At 42.1% G+C, this 17,560-nt stretch overlaps 1 protein-coding gene across 5 annotated transcripts in view; it reads left to right on the top strand.

The window, feature by feature from the left end:
• Positions 1-2,946: 2,946 nt before the first annotated feature.
• PARP8 (poly(ADP-ribose) polymerase family member 8) overlaps positions 2,947-17,560 on the top strand; it is a 185,183-nt gene continuing 170,569 nt past the window's right edge. The window contains exons 1-3 of one of the 5 annotated variants that reach the window (XM_089908841.1): positions 2,947-3,295; positions 3,382-3,483; positions 4,442-4,496. In XM_089908841.1, coding sequence (XP_089764967.1) covers positions 3,193-3,295; positions 3,382-3,483; positions 4,442-4,496 — 260 coding nt within the window. In that variant the 5' untranslated portion in view covers positions 2,947-3,192. The remainder of the gene's footprint in view (positions 3,296-3,381; positions 3,484-4,441; positions 4,497-17,560) is intronic. The other 4 variants (XM_022597819.3, XM_022597803.3, XM_022597829.3 and 1 more) reach the window with 4 other exon arrangements.

A 17,560-nucleotide genomic window follows, 5' to 3' on the forward strand; every position in this document is an offset into this window, starting at 1 on the left:
TGATAACACCGTCACGTATTTGGGAAAGAGGGCTGCTGTCTTTGCTAATCCTGTCTCCCACCCTCTTTTCTTAATCCCCATGGAATAGCAGAGGTCAGGCTTTTACTAAGACTTTACTGAGGCCTGGGATTCATTTGGGAAAGGAAGTTCAATGCAGGAAAGAGAAATGTAACTGCAACTAGAAGAGGCTATTTTGAGAGCCCATAGGCTCCAGGCATCCCTCTGAATCCATTATGGGGCTTCTTGTTGGCTTGGGTCCTGGCCTGCTGCCATTAGTGGGGCCAGTTTACTCAGCAGTGAGACTTCGGAACATTTATCTTCCTTAAAGCTCAGTTCAACTGCTGAAAGGTTTGGAGAGAGGAAAAGGTTCATTGCCATCTAGTCCCACCTTAGACAAGCTCAGTCTAAGTGCCTCAGTCTCCTCTTTTGTAAAATGTGAAGAATAATAGGACAGCTTCCGTATAGGGTTATTGTGAATTAAATGAGTTAATATATGTAAAGCATTTAGAGCAGTGTCAGGCTGCACTACTAAGTTCTGGATAAGTGTGAGTTATTAATACCCACATCACACCGTTGAACTTAATGCCACATTTCCATTACCTTACACTTCTGCAGTTGAGTCTTTTAGCATAGGTGAGGAATTTACATTTTTTTTCTAGTAAATCTGGTCTGTTGGCTTGGGATCATTTTTCTAAACCAGTGGGACTTTTTTTGGCTAGACTCTATCATCCAACACATAAAGTATTATTTCCAATTACTACAGCATACCACAGGCGTTCTCTCTCAACAAGAATAATGATTTTTTTTTTTTAACAAAGTGATTAAGGGCCTGTATGCACTATGTTCCTGAATGCATGCGAGTGTGTGTGTTTGCACAGAAGTGTTTAAGGCAGGGATATAACCTCTTCCTCATCTCAAAGGTACATATAGTTTTTAATAAGACCACGAATAATCTAAGTGTTTAAATAGGAGTCTGAGATGAGTCAGGGTAAACGGGATGCTGGCTATGAGCAGAGTTTGAAAGCATCATGCCATAAAGATCTAGCATAGGAACATTGATGCCTTGGTAGTTTTTATGAGAGAAACTTATCTTGTAGAAATGCATACTAGATAGAAAAGTTAGTTTTTAATTTTTTTATTATCCCATAAAATTTAAAAATATTTAAATATATCACACCTTAAGGGCATGAACAGAGTGAGGTTAGCTTTGTTTAACCAAAACAGGGCAGTCTGTGAAGCTTGAAGAAAAAATCAAATGTAGGACAAATCACAAGGCCTATTTTATGGAGTGAGTGGTAAACCAGGAGGTGAGCCAGACCAAAAACACTTGGTACCTTTAAAACTATTTCAAATTTACTTTGGGAATGCAAGCTTGATGGATAGACAACTATAAAATAAATTCTTGTGAGTTAACAGATTTTAAGTTTTTAGAGACGTTAGGGCACAGAATGGAAGGAGGAAGTACGCATGATACCCAGTGTTATGTGGAAGAGAAGAAAGTGTTTTTGGTAGCCAGGGGGCCTACACAAAGCAGCATATTCAGGAAGGACTTGAACCCGTCCTGCCCTAGTCAGGAAGCATTCCAGGAAGGATGTGAGCAGATGTACCGTGACTGTGCCTCTACTACATCAAAGACTGCAGTGGTCCAGGTAATGCAGAGGAATGTTTCCTCCTATAATGCACAACGAATGTGATGTATTCCAGGGCGTACCACAAATCATTTCGTGTTTTCTTTCTGCAAGATAGAGGAGTTGGAGCATATGATTTCTCATTGCTTTTGTCTCTCTAGAATCTTAAGAATCCATCAGGGATCACGGTCATTCCTAATTCTCCTAAAGACATTGTCACTGTCAGTATTAGAACTGTACAGATTAAGGGTCTGAGCCAGTTTGACAACTCTTGGGTACTTATACTGATAAGGAAGCAGACTGAAGCTGGAGTATCCATAAAGAGGTTGAAGGGACGACCATTCATGCATTCAGCCAACATTTCAGCCTCGCTCCTATATTCCAGGCACTGTATTAGGCACTGGGGATGCAGAACCAAGTGAGACGTGGTCTGCTCAGGGAAGCAGTCTCAGTGGAGAAAAGATCAACAAGCAAAGCGCTGTTAAGAGGCCTGTCCTAGGGCATATGGCAGTATAGAGGCAGGGCAGCTACATCAGCCCAAGGTGTTCTTAGGCAGAACAGAAAGTGAGGCTCGGAGCAGTATCTCATTTCTAAACAAGACAACAGGATTGTAGAAGCTTTCCCTTGATTGGCGAAAAAGTGGCTTTTTAAAACAAGCCAAACAGATATCCATCCTTTAGGGAGACCCTGGCACGTGCCGGATGATTCTGCCAATTTTTCATGGACGGAAACACAGAGCAGGGAAGAACTGGTGAGTCTCTGCAAGTAGAAGTCCCTCAAAAGGGTCTGTGTTTCCTAAACGGCGCTCCAAAGGGACTGAACTACTTCCATCCGGGAGAAAAAGACTCTGGCAGTCAGTCAGGGCACGGGAGGGTGTACGTCTGGAGGCAATTCAAGGCTTTTTCCATCTTGCCTGATGTGGCAACAAGGAAAGATTTGTTCGTTTTATTTATTTATTTTCCATTTTGAACTCTTTTGCTTTTCCCTTCTTCCCCCCTCCCAGCCACTCGGGTTTGGGTTTTCCATATGACTCATAATTCCTTCCGAAAGTGGAGTCGAATTCATAAAAGTGGTGGTGCGCGGGGGGGAGGGGCTGGGAGCCCCAGGGAGTCTTCACTACCGACATTCCCAGCCCCCGGCGCGAGCGGCGGCCGGGCTGGGGAATCCAGCCTGCGCTCGGATGGCGGATACTATCAGAGCCCCGGCGGCCGGGACCGGGTGACTTCGCGGCGGGCGCGGGAGGGTCTGCGGCGGGCGGCGCTGCAGCAGCCTCGGCACGGTCGCCGCGCCCCCGGGCGGGAGTGTGCGCGGGTGTGGAAGGCCGGCGTGCGGGCCGCGAGGGGTGTGTGCGCGTGAGGCGGAGCGGGGCTCGCCCCTCGCCGGCGCCCGCCGCCCCGCGGGCGATTGCTCTCTCGCCGTCTCCGGGACCCCCGGACCCCCACGGCCTTTGGTCCGGGCGGGGGAGGGAGAAAGTGAGACTCTGTGTCATCATCATCCATTGTGAGGAGCGGAAGAAATTGGAATCCAGCAGCGGCTAGCAGCAGCTGGGCGGTCACATCTGGGAATGCAAAGCCGACCTCCCCCCCCTCCTCCTCCACCACCTCCTCCTCTCTCACCCAGGATCACTTCCGAAACCACTTCGCCTTCAGCCCCTGCCTCGGCCAGAGGTTTCATTTTTAACTGAATATTTACGAAAGCTGGAAGCGTGCGAGGGGGTGGGGTGGGGTGGAAATAGCGGCTGCTTCTTTTCCAGGGATTTATTTAATGGGGATGTGTTCAAGGCAAGAGCGAATTCAGAAGGATATCGACGTCGTGATCCAGAAGTCCAGAGCTGAGAAGGACTGCCTGTTTGCAGGTGAGTTCTCGCCTTTCCAGAGCCTCGGACCCAGCGCCAGCTTCCTCTGCCTGCCCGTCACCCCCTTTCCCAGTTTTCTGGCCGCGACGTGTGTGGCTGGGGATAGGGGGTGGGTTGCACGTCCCCATTCCCGGGGTCATTTGGCAACAGCTGCGGCAGCGGGAGCGGGAGCCAAAAGGGGGAGGGGGTGCCAGCCTCTCCCCTTCTCCCCTCCCCCCTCTGGGGCGGCCACTAGCTTTGGGGGCAGAACCCTGATGGCCCGAGCGGGGGTCTAGGCGGGGGAGCCTTGCATTGTTATTTTTAGTCCCCGGTGAACGCCCGGAGCGTCCGAGCCCGCCTCCGGGGTTTCAGCAGCAGCGACCCAGGCGGCGGGTTGGACTCGCCGGGTTTGCGCAATGGGCAGAGCAGCGGCGGCGGCTGCCGGGAATGGAGCCCGCTGCGCTGCGGTGGCTGGCTGCGTCCGGCACCGAGGCACCCCGTGGGGCAGCGCTGGGCCGATCTCCCGCCCCTTCTGCTCCCTCTAGTACCTCCGACTGGCAGTGCGATGCCCCGGAAAGAGAAGGGATTCCCGAGGTTCCGAGGCGCGCGCCGCCCCTGCCTGGGGGTCGCCTTTCGTCCATTTTGCTACCCCGGGAGAGGGACTGGATTTTGCTTTCGCAGCCGCGACCTCGGCTGGGGCCGCTTCCGGCTGTCCGGACCGGGAAATTCCCGCCGTTGCCATGGCACCAGGCACTTGTTGCGGGGGGCGGCCTCCCGGGGCACCCGGCACGGGGTGCGCGGCATCCCCTTCCGCACCACTCGGAGAGCGGACCTAGGGGCTCTTCAGCTCTGGCCTCGCGCCCTGCCCCGCCCCGCCCCGCCAGGTTTCCCTTCGGCTCCATCAAATAGGGGGCCCGAGCCATGACCAGGGTTAAAAATCCACTCCAGGGGTAGCTTTTAACAAGACTTTTCGTTTCAGATTTCAGATACTCAGACTCCACCTTTACTTTCACCTACGTTGGCGGCCCCAAAAGGTACTTATGTGTAGAGTTGCTTCATTTCCTGTTCACAGGCTTGTGTTTCCTTTGTTCTTAGCGTGTTCCGTGTTCCGGTATTTCTTCTTCTTCTTCTTCTCTTGTTGTCCTTTAGCCACGTCCCAAGCCTGAGGTCCCTCGATTTTAAATAGCAGAGGGGAAAGAAATATGTTTGATTCAAGTGTTTCTAAGATCACGCCACGGGCCATGAACAGAGCTCTCACACTCTTCGTGTTAAAGCTGTTCTACAGTAGTAGCTAGCTCTTGAGGCTTTAGGGGTTGACATAGGCGAGTGCAAAACCTGAATACTGGGCATAAGACATAACATGTCACAGAATAGTTTGATCACGTGTGGTGATTCTTCTGGTGAGCTGGGGCTGCATGTTTCCATGTTTTCTGAAGACTGACATAAACATGCAGTGTGCCAATTCTCCATGCTTTTTTTTTTTTTTTTAAGGAGTCCTATTTTGGTGTTCATAGTTGGAAAGAATTTGGGAGTTATATGTAGCTGGAGTGTATAACTTCTTTCTTGAAGAGGAAGAATGAGAGGTGCATATATTAATACTAAGTTGTTAACAGTATGAAAGAAGCCCAAATCCAATTTTGTGTTTAAAGAATTAGAGATGAAATGAAAAGTAATCATTAAAATATGCTTTGCTGTCTTCACTTGGTTGAGGTAGAATTTTCTCCCTGTTAGCCCTTTGGGGACACAGTGGTTTAAAAGAGCAGTGGCCACATAGATGAGAACTGTCAGAGTTTTAACCTTGCTGTTCGGACTTGACATTCACTACCATTTGATCATATTCCAAAATATGTCTTAGCTAATGGAAACATTTATGAACATATAAATTGCAAAAGAAGCTTTCTTCTGTGAATACATTTTTTACAAGCTTGGAATTGTTACGAATCTTAAAAATGCTTAGGATCTGTGTTGCAATGTACATCTCAAAAAAGCTTTCATTGAGATAGTTATTCAGGTTTCCCATATGCACAGTGCACCTAAGTGTCAGGATTGGCATATTGATTTGACTTACTGGTTGAAAATATAACATACGGACTTATTGGGGGAGAATAAAATTACAGTATTTCTCAATTTCCTATAGTACCATCATTTTTGAATAAAAAGAATCAATTAGAAGAGATTCAACTAAATTAACGCTGCTCCTACACTTGCTATCCAGAGAATGTTGGTGTATGACTAATGATCTCTAGAGTTGTTTTAATAGTTAAAATATGCTGTGTGGCCCACTGAAAACATTCCCCATGCAGTCAGGTTGATACCTACTTGAGTTGTCTGTTTCACAATTGTGGTTCATCTCATGAGAGGTGCGGACTGGGAAAGCCCTGGGTAGGCTTTTTAACTAACTAGCTTTACTATTTCCAATAAGATAGTAGAGTTGTTTTGGCCTCAGTTTACTTATCTGTACAAGGGAAAGCCCTGGGTAGGCTTTTTAACTAACTAGCTTTACTATTTCCAATAAGATAGTAGAGTTGTTTTGGCCACAGTTTACTTATCTGCACAAGGAGGGGGTGAACCTTACACTTAATCTCTAAGATCTGTTAGATACTGCACTAAGATTGTTTATCAGCAAATTACTGAACTAGTGTCCACACAGCAAGAGGTGAAGGTACGAACGCCTCCAGGAGCAAGGCCTGGAGGTTGGGATGAATAATTAACTAATTGAGATAACGTCAGTTTTCACTGCAGGAACAAGTTTCCTTTTCTATGTTATCCTACTAAGGAGATAGTTTTTTCCTTTGGTTCCTGATTTAAGTAATGGGGAACTTGCATATCTAATGTGGAACAGTCTGCTCTTTAAAGATGTGTTGTGAATTGTTGATGTGATTGCTTTGTCTTCCCAAAAGCTTGTTCTATAAACCAATATATAAAAGATTGTTTTGGTACAGTAATAATAGTACCCTTAATGATTATCCCTTTATGGGTTTGTAGCTAATGGCAGAAAATAAATTTTCTGAAAGAAAAAATATTGTTTTCATGAACTACATTATCTACATTAGAATCTGATATTTATTATGTATTTCTCATTGCTGTGTGTCTTTCGGGCATTTAAAAATCAAATAATCCTCCTCTGTTTTGATTTAATATGCTTATCAACTTGTAATATTCAATTAATAGTGTCATGTCGGGAAAACTAGACTTATTTCCGGATTAAAGGAAGGTGGGGATCTTATGGAGAGATAGTACTTGTTTATCTTGAATTATATTGTACTATCATTTCATCTAAACCATTGAAAACATTTATTTTTGAGAAATGATTTCAAGAATAATTTTCAATTCAAGTTGTAGATAAAACAATCTGCTCTTCTGTGTCTGACACTCTCCAAGAACAATTACACTTTGTTCTAGGACAAAAGTTGATCTTACATGTTACCCTTCAAAAAAAGAAATAATATTGAGAATTTTTTTTACATGTAAATTTATTTATGTTTCTGTGGGTAAGAGGAAATGCCAAGAGGCCACTGTGTCAGGACTGGCTGCTGTCCTAGTAAATTGGCCTGTCATTCAGAGGTTGTGAGAGGGGCAGAGTTCCTTTCGCCATTTGCTCTCCTGCCTGGGTGGACTTCAGGTGAGGATTGAGGGGGAGCAGATGGTCAGCTGGAAGACTGGGTTCACTTAGTTCTCCCTCATGGGAAGGTTCATGGAATTATTATTATCCTCAGCTTTGGACTGGATTTGCAAACTGAGGCACAGAGCGTTTAGAAAACATGCTCAGATTTACTCAGTTACTGATGAAGCTGCCATATGAACCCTGTTATGTCACACTTCTGAGACCTGTGCTCCTTCCTCTACACTAGTGTTCCCACTAGTGCTCTTTGAGACACTCATACATCAAAAAAATTATGATGTTTACTTGAGAGCCGTAGTGTTAGTGTCATTTGATTGAGAAATGATGAGAAAAGTGTTAAATGTTAAGAATTGATGGGCTTCCCTGGTGGCGCAGTGGTTGAGAGTCCGCCTGCTGATGCAGGGAACACGGGTTCGTGCCCCAGTCCGGGAGTATCCCACATGCCGCGGAGCGGCTGGGCCCGGGAGCCATGGCCGCTGAGCCTGCGCGTCCGAAGCCTGTGCTCCGCAGCGGGAGAGGCCACAACAGTGAGAGGCCCGCGTACCGCAAAAAAAAAAAAAAAAAAAAAAAAAAAGAATTGGTAATACCATCTACATATGCTTGAAAACTTGTGTTATACATAGGGCAAGATTGACTCATTGTAGCAATGGTCCTTATAATGCTTCTGACTCCTGGGCTTCTTGGAAGAACTCCACAGTCATCAGTGTTCCAGGGCCTGCTGTAGGCTCCTACCGAATGCTGCCCCCCATTTCAGGGGTGTGCTAAGAACTATAAAACCGGAAGCCTGAACTGTATACAATTTGTAAGTTTATGCAAAAGTCATTCCTTCCTTCTACTTTGTCATGCTGTGATCTCCTGCCTCCTTCTTTCTCCTTTTTTGGTTGGCGGTAAACTCCTTTCAGACCACTGAGGTTTGGGGTTATGGTCCTTCATCTCACTTGCAGTCAGTTGTGCAGTTAGTGGTAGAAGAAACAGAAGGGATAAAGTGGGTGGTGACAGCTACTGAGAGGCTGGGGAAGCAGGCTGAGTGTCTGGGGCCAGAAGTTAACAAAGACAAAGAGAGAGCAGAGAGAGCCCCACATGAGCCTGGCCATGGACCCCTGTGGGATTCCCTGATTGTGAGCTTTTAGCAAGAAAAGTATTGTGAAGATATAATTGAAGTTTTAAGTGTTGATTGTTAAAAAAAAAAAAAAAAAAGGAAAAAAAGATAAGCCAAAAAGAAGAAAATTAAAAAAAACATGATTTCTCCATCTTCTATTAACATATTAGAATTTATTCTTTCAGAATTTTTATGTCTATATGCATATAAAATGTATGCATCCAAAGATGGTATTATACTCTTGAGACCCCAAGAGTTTTTCACCTAAGAATATGACATGAATGTCTTTCCTTTAGAAAGAATATGAAAATAAAGAAATGTTTATTGAATTAGGAGTTTTCCAGTCAAGGAGTGTGCATGATAAGAAGTATAAAATTTATATTAGAAATTATTAATAAATTAGAAATTTAATATTTAGTGGAATGTTCAGAGTTGCCTGTAAATGTACAACCTGTATTGTATGAATAGACACTTTTTCATGTGGTCATGGGTAGATTGACATCTTTGAAGTGCACTCTTCTCTTTTAGGAGTTTCTGTCCACATAACTGTTTTGGAGCATTCTGTGTGACACTAACAGTAGTACTCCACAATCTCTCAAATCACGTGCTACCTCCTCTTTCTCCTGGGCCTTTGCACACCCATCCACATCCTACCCTCCCACCTCTCCCACCTCTCCACCCTAGTCAGCTTTCCTTGTCGAGATCTTTGCTAACCCAAATTCCCCTCTGAGAAGCCTTTCCTGGCATCCTCTACCCTGTTTGATTTTGTTAGTTGTTTCTAAAATCATGGCACATTGTATTGTTAGCTACTGTTTACTTGATCATGTGTCTGGCCATAAGCCTCTCTGAGGCAGGGTCTGTCTTATTCATTGCAATTTGCCCAGCCCTTCGTGCACTGCCTAGTGCTATATATTTTCTCAGTTAAGTAGATGTTGAATGAATCAGTAAATGAATGCTAAAAGGGCTTCTGGCAGGTGAAAAACAATTTCCTAACCCAAATGGCCAGGTGTAGAGATACTCAAATAGTTCAAAAAGCCCCCAATCTGGTGACGTCACTTGGACTGGAATTTCTTATGAATCCAGAAGTTGCTTACCCAAGTTATAAGCCCCGTTCTCTGCCCTGTTCAAATGCTTTCAGGAGACAGATAATGCAATTGCTTAGGATAATAGAGAGTTACAAGGACTGTGGTACACTGGAGAGTTTGGTTTCTAAAAGTATTTAATTCAGTTAAAAAAATCAACACCACTCTGGTGATCAAGCACATCTTCTGGGGACCCTAACCCACCTGGACTCCCAGTGTATAATTCCTTACTCATGGAATGCCATGGAAAGAGAAAATCTACTTGATTGCCAAAGTGCATTTGTTTTCTTTTGATTTTCTTAGAAAGGAGGCATGTACCTGCGTGCAGGAGTTGGGGAACTGGGAGGGTGGAGAAGTAATTCCATCATCTCCAAAAGATTTGTCAGTTTTCATTATGAAAGAAGTACATGTTCATTCTAAAATCTTGAAATATGTAACTATTTTGAAACCATCAAGTGCCCCTGAAGGTGTCAGAATGAAAAGAAGGATCTTTTTTTTTTTTTTTAAATAATTAGGATGCTCCTGTTAGAAATGGGGACTTGTTTTCCATCATTTTTGGTTATACCAATTATTATTCAAAATGATGATTTCTTTAAAAAAGTGTGTGCCCTGGAGCCCTGGGAACCTACCTTAGAAGTTTGGGGTGACCGGTGGAAGGGAGTGTGAAGGAAGCTGAATGTGTGAGAGCCAGGCTTTCTCATCCCTTTGTAAATCACAGCTGCTCTAGCTCTTTTCTGTTCCGTATAACATTTTCTTTGAAAAACGTTTCATTGGTAAACGAGTTTTAAAATCATTGACCTAAAATAGCCACCAATTTAATACAAGTGTAACGTTATTGAAGCTTATATAGTAAGAACATATTTAAACTCCATTTATTTCATGGATTAAAATGATACTACTAATCATATTTGTGGGCATAACCTCTGCTATGCTTTTTGCCTACCTTACATCCTGTATTTGCAACAGAGAAGACCAGTAGGTATTTTGTCAGCTGTTTTACATTTTATAGCTAAAGAAACTGAGGCTTGGGTAGTTTAAATAACAGAGTTAGTAAGAAGCAGAGTAGGGATATATTGCAGAGTAAGTCAGTGTTTTTGTGAGGTTTTAAGGGGCATTGATCGAACTGGCAAGACTAGAATAGTAGGGAATGTTTGAGCCTAGGAAGGGATTGCTATTGCTAGTGGAATGTCTGCCAGGGGCAGACATCTCTTTCCATAGCATTCCATGAAAATCTACTGCTTGGCAGGGGAAGTGCCCAAGCCCAGTGCTAAGCATTAATAGTAGGAAACTTATGTACATTTGCTGTGGGATCCTTATGCAGATATCCGGCCGACCCATTTAAATTCCCCATCGTTTCTTTCTGCAGCATTGGGTGAAAAAAATGAATAAAAGTGAAATTTCATCAGCCTTAAAGATATTTTGTAATTCTCTGCACACGTTGGCTTTTGGATGGATATTGTGCTATAGTAGATAAGTATTGCTTTAAAACAGCTGCCACTGACTTTGTATGGAATTTTAATCAAGTTATTGATATATAATCTTTCTTTTTTTCATTCTCTAAATTTCTGAAATCCTATCTTCCATGTACCCCCAGGAAACACTAATCAGGAATATGTTTTTATTAATAAGCCTTGTCATTCCTATTTTATTGTGTCATACTTTAGGTTTTCTGTTCAGTCATCTCACTTAAATGCTGGGTACTTCAACCCAACACATGAAACAAATCATCATTTCCTCCTTAAAAGAAGCTTCTCTTCCCAGCCCTTCCTTGGGCGGTATCACATCAATTGAGCCTGGCGTGGGGAACCACAGTCTCAGGTTTCATGTATCCCACCATCCTCTTTGCCTCCTAAGCTCCACCAGCTCTTCCTTTGCAATCTTGGTTGGCACCTTCATCCCTCCCCATGTTTACACTTGGTCTGGGCCCTGATCACCTTGACTTAGGTCAGTCACTTTAACCAAGTGCTGTAAAATACTTGATTAACAGCTATTCACCAATCCAGTTCATTTATACTTGAATTCTTTAAGCATGAATTTAATCATAGCATTTACATGCTCAGAAGCTTTCAGATGCAACCAAAGTTTATTCCGTATCAAATTTAATCCCCCTTCTTGGCTTTCAAGAGCCAGCTTCCCCATCCATTCATATATTTCTCAGCCTTCTAAACACTGACTCACTACTATTTGTTTATTGACCTCATCTCTCCACTCAACAGCAGTTTGTATTAACTTAGTGCATTAAGCATATACAGCAGCTGTTCAAGGTTTATCGATTGTAACGTGTCGCTTAATATTCTTGGTTTGGCTATCAAGATCATGTTTTTTATTATCACGAAGACTGGTTCATTTAATCTTTCTTTGACCCCAAGTAGCAACTCCGTGAAAATGTATAATGTATTCACATACAAGAAGAGGATAGAGTGAGGCCCTGAGTGGAACAAGGTGAGACTGAGAAGACAAAATGAAATCTGAGGAGGGTGGGATTAGACTATAAACAGATTAGTCCCAGTCCATTACACAATAACAACAACAGCAGGTCTCAAGTGTAGTTTATTTGCATATCGGTGACATCCTGTTTGTGGCTGACACCTTCTCAGTATTAAATGGAGGATGCAGATTTTCCAGTGTTAAATTTAAAAGGGGGACATCCACCTAAGTCTTTGTGCAGTCAGATCAATTTTCCTTATACCGAAATTAGCAAACAAGATGGTTTCTTTCTGAACATTTTGAAATGTAGGTTGGAAGGACCTTCCCAATGGCCTGAAAATGTTCTTAGGATTTGTCAGCCAACTCTGAAGTGCTGTAGTTATTTGGATTTTCATCATCATTTTGTTTATAAAGCAAATACAGGTTGTTATTATCCAAGAATCGTTTGGAGATTATTTACTGTATTTGAAGTGTGGAATTGAGCCAGAGACTAATAGAACTACTTTACATTCGTTAGGCTTTCACATCTGTGCAGAAAAAAGTTCAGGCAAAATTGTAAAACAACAAACCAAAAATACTATTAAGGATAGAGCTGTGTAAAAGAAACAATAAGTCAAATAAAATGTCACACACAAGAAATCAATACTCTGTTTAAAGACTAGAACTATTTTAGCAGAGTGCCCAGAATATAGTATTTCCCAATATTTCTTAAATGATAGTAATATTTTTCTTAAATGCTATGTGATAGCACTTCCCAAACTGTTTAATTAGATGTTAGGTATGTGGCCAAATAATGTCTGGGAAATGCTTAGTTAAATAATATTAAACAATTTTAATGGTTGTCTTTCTAGAGACTTTTATATGTTAGTGTGCATTATGCATACCCAAGAGGTGAATGAAGTATTCAGGGTTTTTCAGACTTATTTGATTACAGATCTGGAACATCTCGAGAGAGTCATTTTGTGGAAAACACTTTGGTAAACTCTGTCTTATTCATTAAAAATAGTTTTTGAGTAAACGACAGTATAATATAAATGGAAATTGCCGATTCACATTGAGCCCCGAAGAATTTATTTTAAGTAAGTTTTACAGGCGTTGCCTTATGACAGTTAAAGGCACTTGGCATTTCATGCCACCAACATTTCCACATGAGGATTTATCTTTCTGGGTCTCTCACTCCCTCCTCAGTTGTATTGAAGTCACTTATGATGACGGTTCTCAACTATTCTTCGTTATCAAAGCACCCAAGTTAGCAGGACCCTGTTTGGCACATGATTAGAAGTCAGCTTCATAAAGAAGTATTAGAGATAATGACTCTGTGTAGCAGAAGGATTCATTATGTCCTCTTAAATTCTGCCACTGTAACTGCAGTAGAGCTTCTTAGTGGGCCATCTTTGTTGGAGTATATACTGTGGGAGAAGTTGGTGGCGAGAGAAATCTAGAATTTATCTAAATGTTTCATTTCTTTGACAAATTACATTTAAAAAAATCCATGTGGTTATCTCTTTTGTAAACTCATTTTCCTCCCAGTGACCACATAAGAAAATTACTTGAAGGAGTTTTACAGCATTTCTCAGAATGTTTTCAACATTAGTCAGGAAGCAGACTCCCTCTTTAGACAGTGTCAGTCGTTAAACTTTAGGCAGCCACACGTTTCTTTTGGTAACACATGAATAGAGGATGAACCATCTGCTTTACAGCGCACTCCTGGGGACACAGGGTCAGGGCTGTATTTAAAAGGATTCATGTTAACAGTTGATGTTTTGTCTATACGAACATTTTTGTGATTCAGGGGAACCAGTGGAACCTCACACGCACCGAGATCTGCTTAGCTCTAGGTTTCTCATTTGGAAGTCAGTGTGCAAAATCTTAACAGTGAATTTGTGATTATGATAATACATTTGTCCGTCTACATGTATTTGTGTCATTGATCTTCTTCAGAACAAAGTCTTCGATATTGGCATGCGGGAGACCTAAGCAGAAGGCTAAACTCTGCTTCATGGATAAAAGCTGATGCAGTCATCCTTTCTCATTAAAATGCACCACAGCTAGATATGCAGCAACAAAAAAAAAGGCCCTCCAGCTGAAAAGCAGTCATTGCTTTATTACTACTACAGAATTTGATATGATTTCTCTAGTGATTGGTCATATTCATTTTTAGCTAACTAAGAAAGGAGTTTGAATAATTCACTGCAAGCCACATTCTTTCTTGATTCTTTTTGGATCAGTCCATCCTTATGAGAAAACCAGCCTAGAATGGTGATTTCAGTGAATTTCGATTAAGCGATTTCAATCAGAGTTGCATATTGTTGGCTGAATTTGACCCCCCATTGATGAAACTTTGGTCAAGAAAGATTTTAGACTTAATTTTTTGAAATTATACTAGTTTGATTTCGTATGAGCTTTCTGTGTTGACTTCCTATGTCATTAATTTAAAATTTCCAGTATTCTCAATTCTTTTTTTTTTAATAAAAAATTTATCTATTTATTTTTGGCCGCATTGGGTCTTCGTTGCTGCGCGCGGGCTTTCTCAAGTTGCGGTGAGAGGGGGCTACTCTTCCTTGCGGTGCCCGGGCTTCTCACTGCAGCGGCTTCTCGTTGCGGAGCATGGGGCTCTAGGCGTGTGGGCTTCAGTAGTTGTGGCAGGCAGGCTCAGTAGCTGTGGCTCGCGGGCTCTAGAGCTCAGGCTCAGTAGTTGTGGCACAAGGGCTTAGTTGCTCCGTGGCATGTGGGATCTTCCCGGACCAGGGCTCGACCCCATGTCCCCTGCATTGGCAGGAGGATTCTTAACCACCGCGCCATCAGGGAAGTCCAGTATTCTCAATTCTTGATGTCCAATATGTACAAAATTCTTCCTAACCAAAAGTAATTGGTGGGGAAAAATCTACTTAGGGCAATAGTTTCCTAAAGGGGTATTTTTTCAAAACAGAGAAATGTTGACATTTTCAGCCTTTGAGTTATATTCTGGGAAATGTTACATTTCAGAGGTACTTTGAAATCAGAATTCAGGTGCTTAACACTACACAGCTATTAGAATGGCCAAATTCCAGAACACTGGAAGCACCAGATGCTGGCAGGGATGTGGAGCAACAGGAGTTCCTGGCGGGGAGGCAAGATGTAGGTCCGGTCACTTTGGAAGACAGTTTGGACACTTTCCGATAAAACTAAACCTACTCTTACCTGTGATCCAGCAATCACACTCCTTGGTAGTTACACAAAAGAGTTGAAAACTGAATGTCCACACAGAAACCTGCACATGATGTTTATAGCAGTTTTACTCAAAATTGCCCAAACCTGGATGCCACCAACATGTCCTTCATGTTGGTGGATGGATAAGTCAACTGTGGTACATCCAGACAATAGTGGAATATTTTTCAGCACTAAAAAGGAACTAGCTATCAGGCCATGAAAAGACATGGAGGAACCTTAAATGCATGTTACTAGTAAAAGAAGCCAATCTGAAGGGCTACACACTCTATGGTTCCAACTATGTGAGTTCTGGAAATGGCACAACTACAGAGACCGTGAAAAGATCAGTGGTTGCCAGGGGTTAACAGGGGAGGAAGGGCTAAATAGGCAGAACAGAGAATTTTTAGGGTATTGAAACTGTTCTGTGTGATACTATAATGGTAGATACATGTCATTTTACATTTGTGTAAATCCATAAAATGTACAACACCAAGAGTGAACCTTAAAGTAAACTACAGACTCTGGGTGATAATGATGTGTCGCTGTAGGTTCATCATTATTAATAAATGTATCCCTCTGGTGGGGAAAGTTGGTGATAGGGGAGCCTATGCTTGTGGGGAGGATAGAGGGAGCAAACGGGAAATCTCTATATTCTGCTCAGTTTTGCTGTGAACCTAAAACCACTCTAAAAGATAAAGTCCATTTAAAAAATTAGCCAGAAAAAAGAGGCAGGTGCTTGCCAAGGCTTTTCCAACTTAAGATTCATATCTATAGAAAGCAATCTACAGATTCAATGCAATCCCTATCAAACTACCACTGGCATTTTTCACAAAACTAGAACAAAAAATTTCACAATTTGTATGGAAACACAAAAGACCCCAAATAGCCAAAGCAATCTTGAGAACGAAAAACAGAGCTAGAGGAATCAGGCTCCCTGACTTCAGACTATACTACAAAGCTACAGTAATCAAGACAGTATGGTACTGGCACAAAACCAGAAAGATAGATCAATGGAACAGGATAGAAAGCCCAGAGATAAACCCACGCACATATGGTCACCTTATCTTTGATAAAGGAGACAGGAATGTACAGTGGAGAAAGGACAGCCTCTTCAATAAGTGATGCTGGGAAAACTGGACAGGTACATGTAAAAATATGAGATTAGATCACTCCGTAACACCATACACAAAAATAAGCTCAAAATGGATTAAAGACCTAAATGTAAGGCCAGAAACTATCAAACTCTTAGAGGAAAACATAGGCAGAACACTCTATGACATAAATCACAGCAAGATCCTTTTTGACCCACCTGCTAGAGAAATGGAAATAAAAACAAAAATAAACAAATGGGACCTAATGAAACTTAAAAGGTTTTGCACAGCAAAGGAAACCATAAACAAGACCAAAAGACAACCCTCAGAATGGGAGAAAATATTTGCAAATGAAGCAACTGACAAAGGATTAATCTCCAAAATTTATGAGCAGCTCATGCAGCTCAATAACAAAAAAACAAACAACCCAATCCAAAAATGGGCAGAAGACGTAAATAGACATTTCTCCAAAGAAGATATACAGACTGCCAACAAACACATGAAAGAATGCTCAACGTCATTAATCATTAGAGAAATGCAAATCAAAACTACAATGAGGTATTACCTCACACCAGTCAGACTGGCCATCATCAAAAAATCTAGAAACAATAAATGCTGGAGAGGGTGTGGAGAAAAGGGAACACTCTTGCACTGCTGGTGGGAATGTGAATTGGTACAGCCACTATGGAGAACAGTATGGAGGTTCCTTAAAAAACTACAAATAGAACTACCATATGACCCAGCAGTCCCACTACTGGGCATATACCCTGAGAAAACCATAATTCAAAAAGAGTCATGTACCAAAATGTTCATTGCAGCTCTATTTACAATAGCCCGGAGATGGAAACAACCTAAGTGTCCATCATTGGATGAATGGATAAAGAAGATGTGGTACATATATACAATGGAATATTACTCAGCCATAAAAAGAAACAAAATTGAGCTATTTGTAATGAGGTGGATGGACCTGGAGTCTGTCATACAGAGTGAAGTAAGTCAGAGAGAGACAGGTACCGTATGCTAATACATATATATGGAATTTAAGGGAAAAAATGTCATGAAGAACCTAGGGGTAAGACAGGAATAAAGACACAGACCTACTAGAGAATGGACTTGAGGATATGGGGAGGGGGAAGGGTAAGCTGTGACAAGGTGAGAGAGTGGCATGGACATACATACACTACCAAACGTAAGGTAGATAGCTAGTGGGAAGCAGCTGCATAGCACAGGGAGATCAGCTCAGTGCTTTGTGACCACCTGGAGGGGTGGGATAGGGAGGGTGGGAGGGAGGGAGATGCAGGAGGGAGGAGATACGGGAACATATGTATATGTATAACTGATTCACTTTGTTATAAAGCAGAAACTAACACACCATTGTAAAGAAATTATACTCCAATAAAGATGTAAAAAAAAAAAAGTTTCAGGATTTCTTTTCACATTACACAGGCATATAAATTTAAATCAGGAAAGTATAACATTAGCTATTTTGTTTTATTAAATAAGAGTGTCTTGGCACAAAACTAAAATGGGTAATCTGTATTATGGTTTTAGCATTTAGCTAATTATGTAAAAGAAAAATCACAATTTT

The sequence above is a fragment of the Delphinapterus leucas genome, chromosome 3 (assembly GCF_059928025.1).
Source record: "Delphinapterus leucas isolate spDelLeu-1000000601 "Yukka" chromosome 3, BTC_Dleu_Yukka2, whole genome shotgun sequence".
Taxonomy (NCBI): Eukaryota; Metazoa; Chordata; class Mammalia; order Artiodactyla; family Monodontidae; genus Delphinapterus; species Delphinapterus leucas.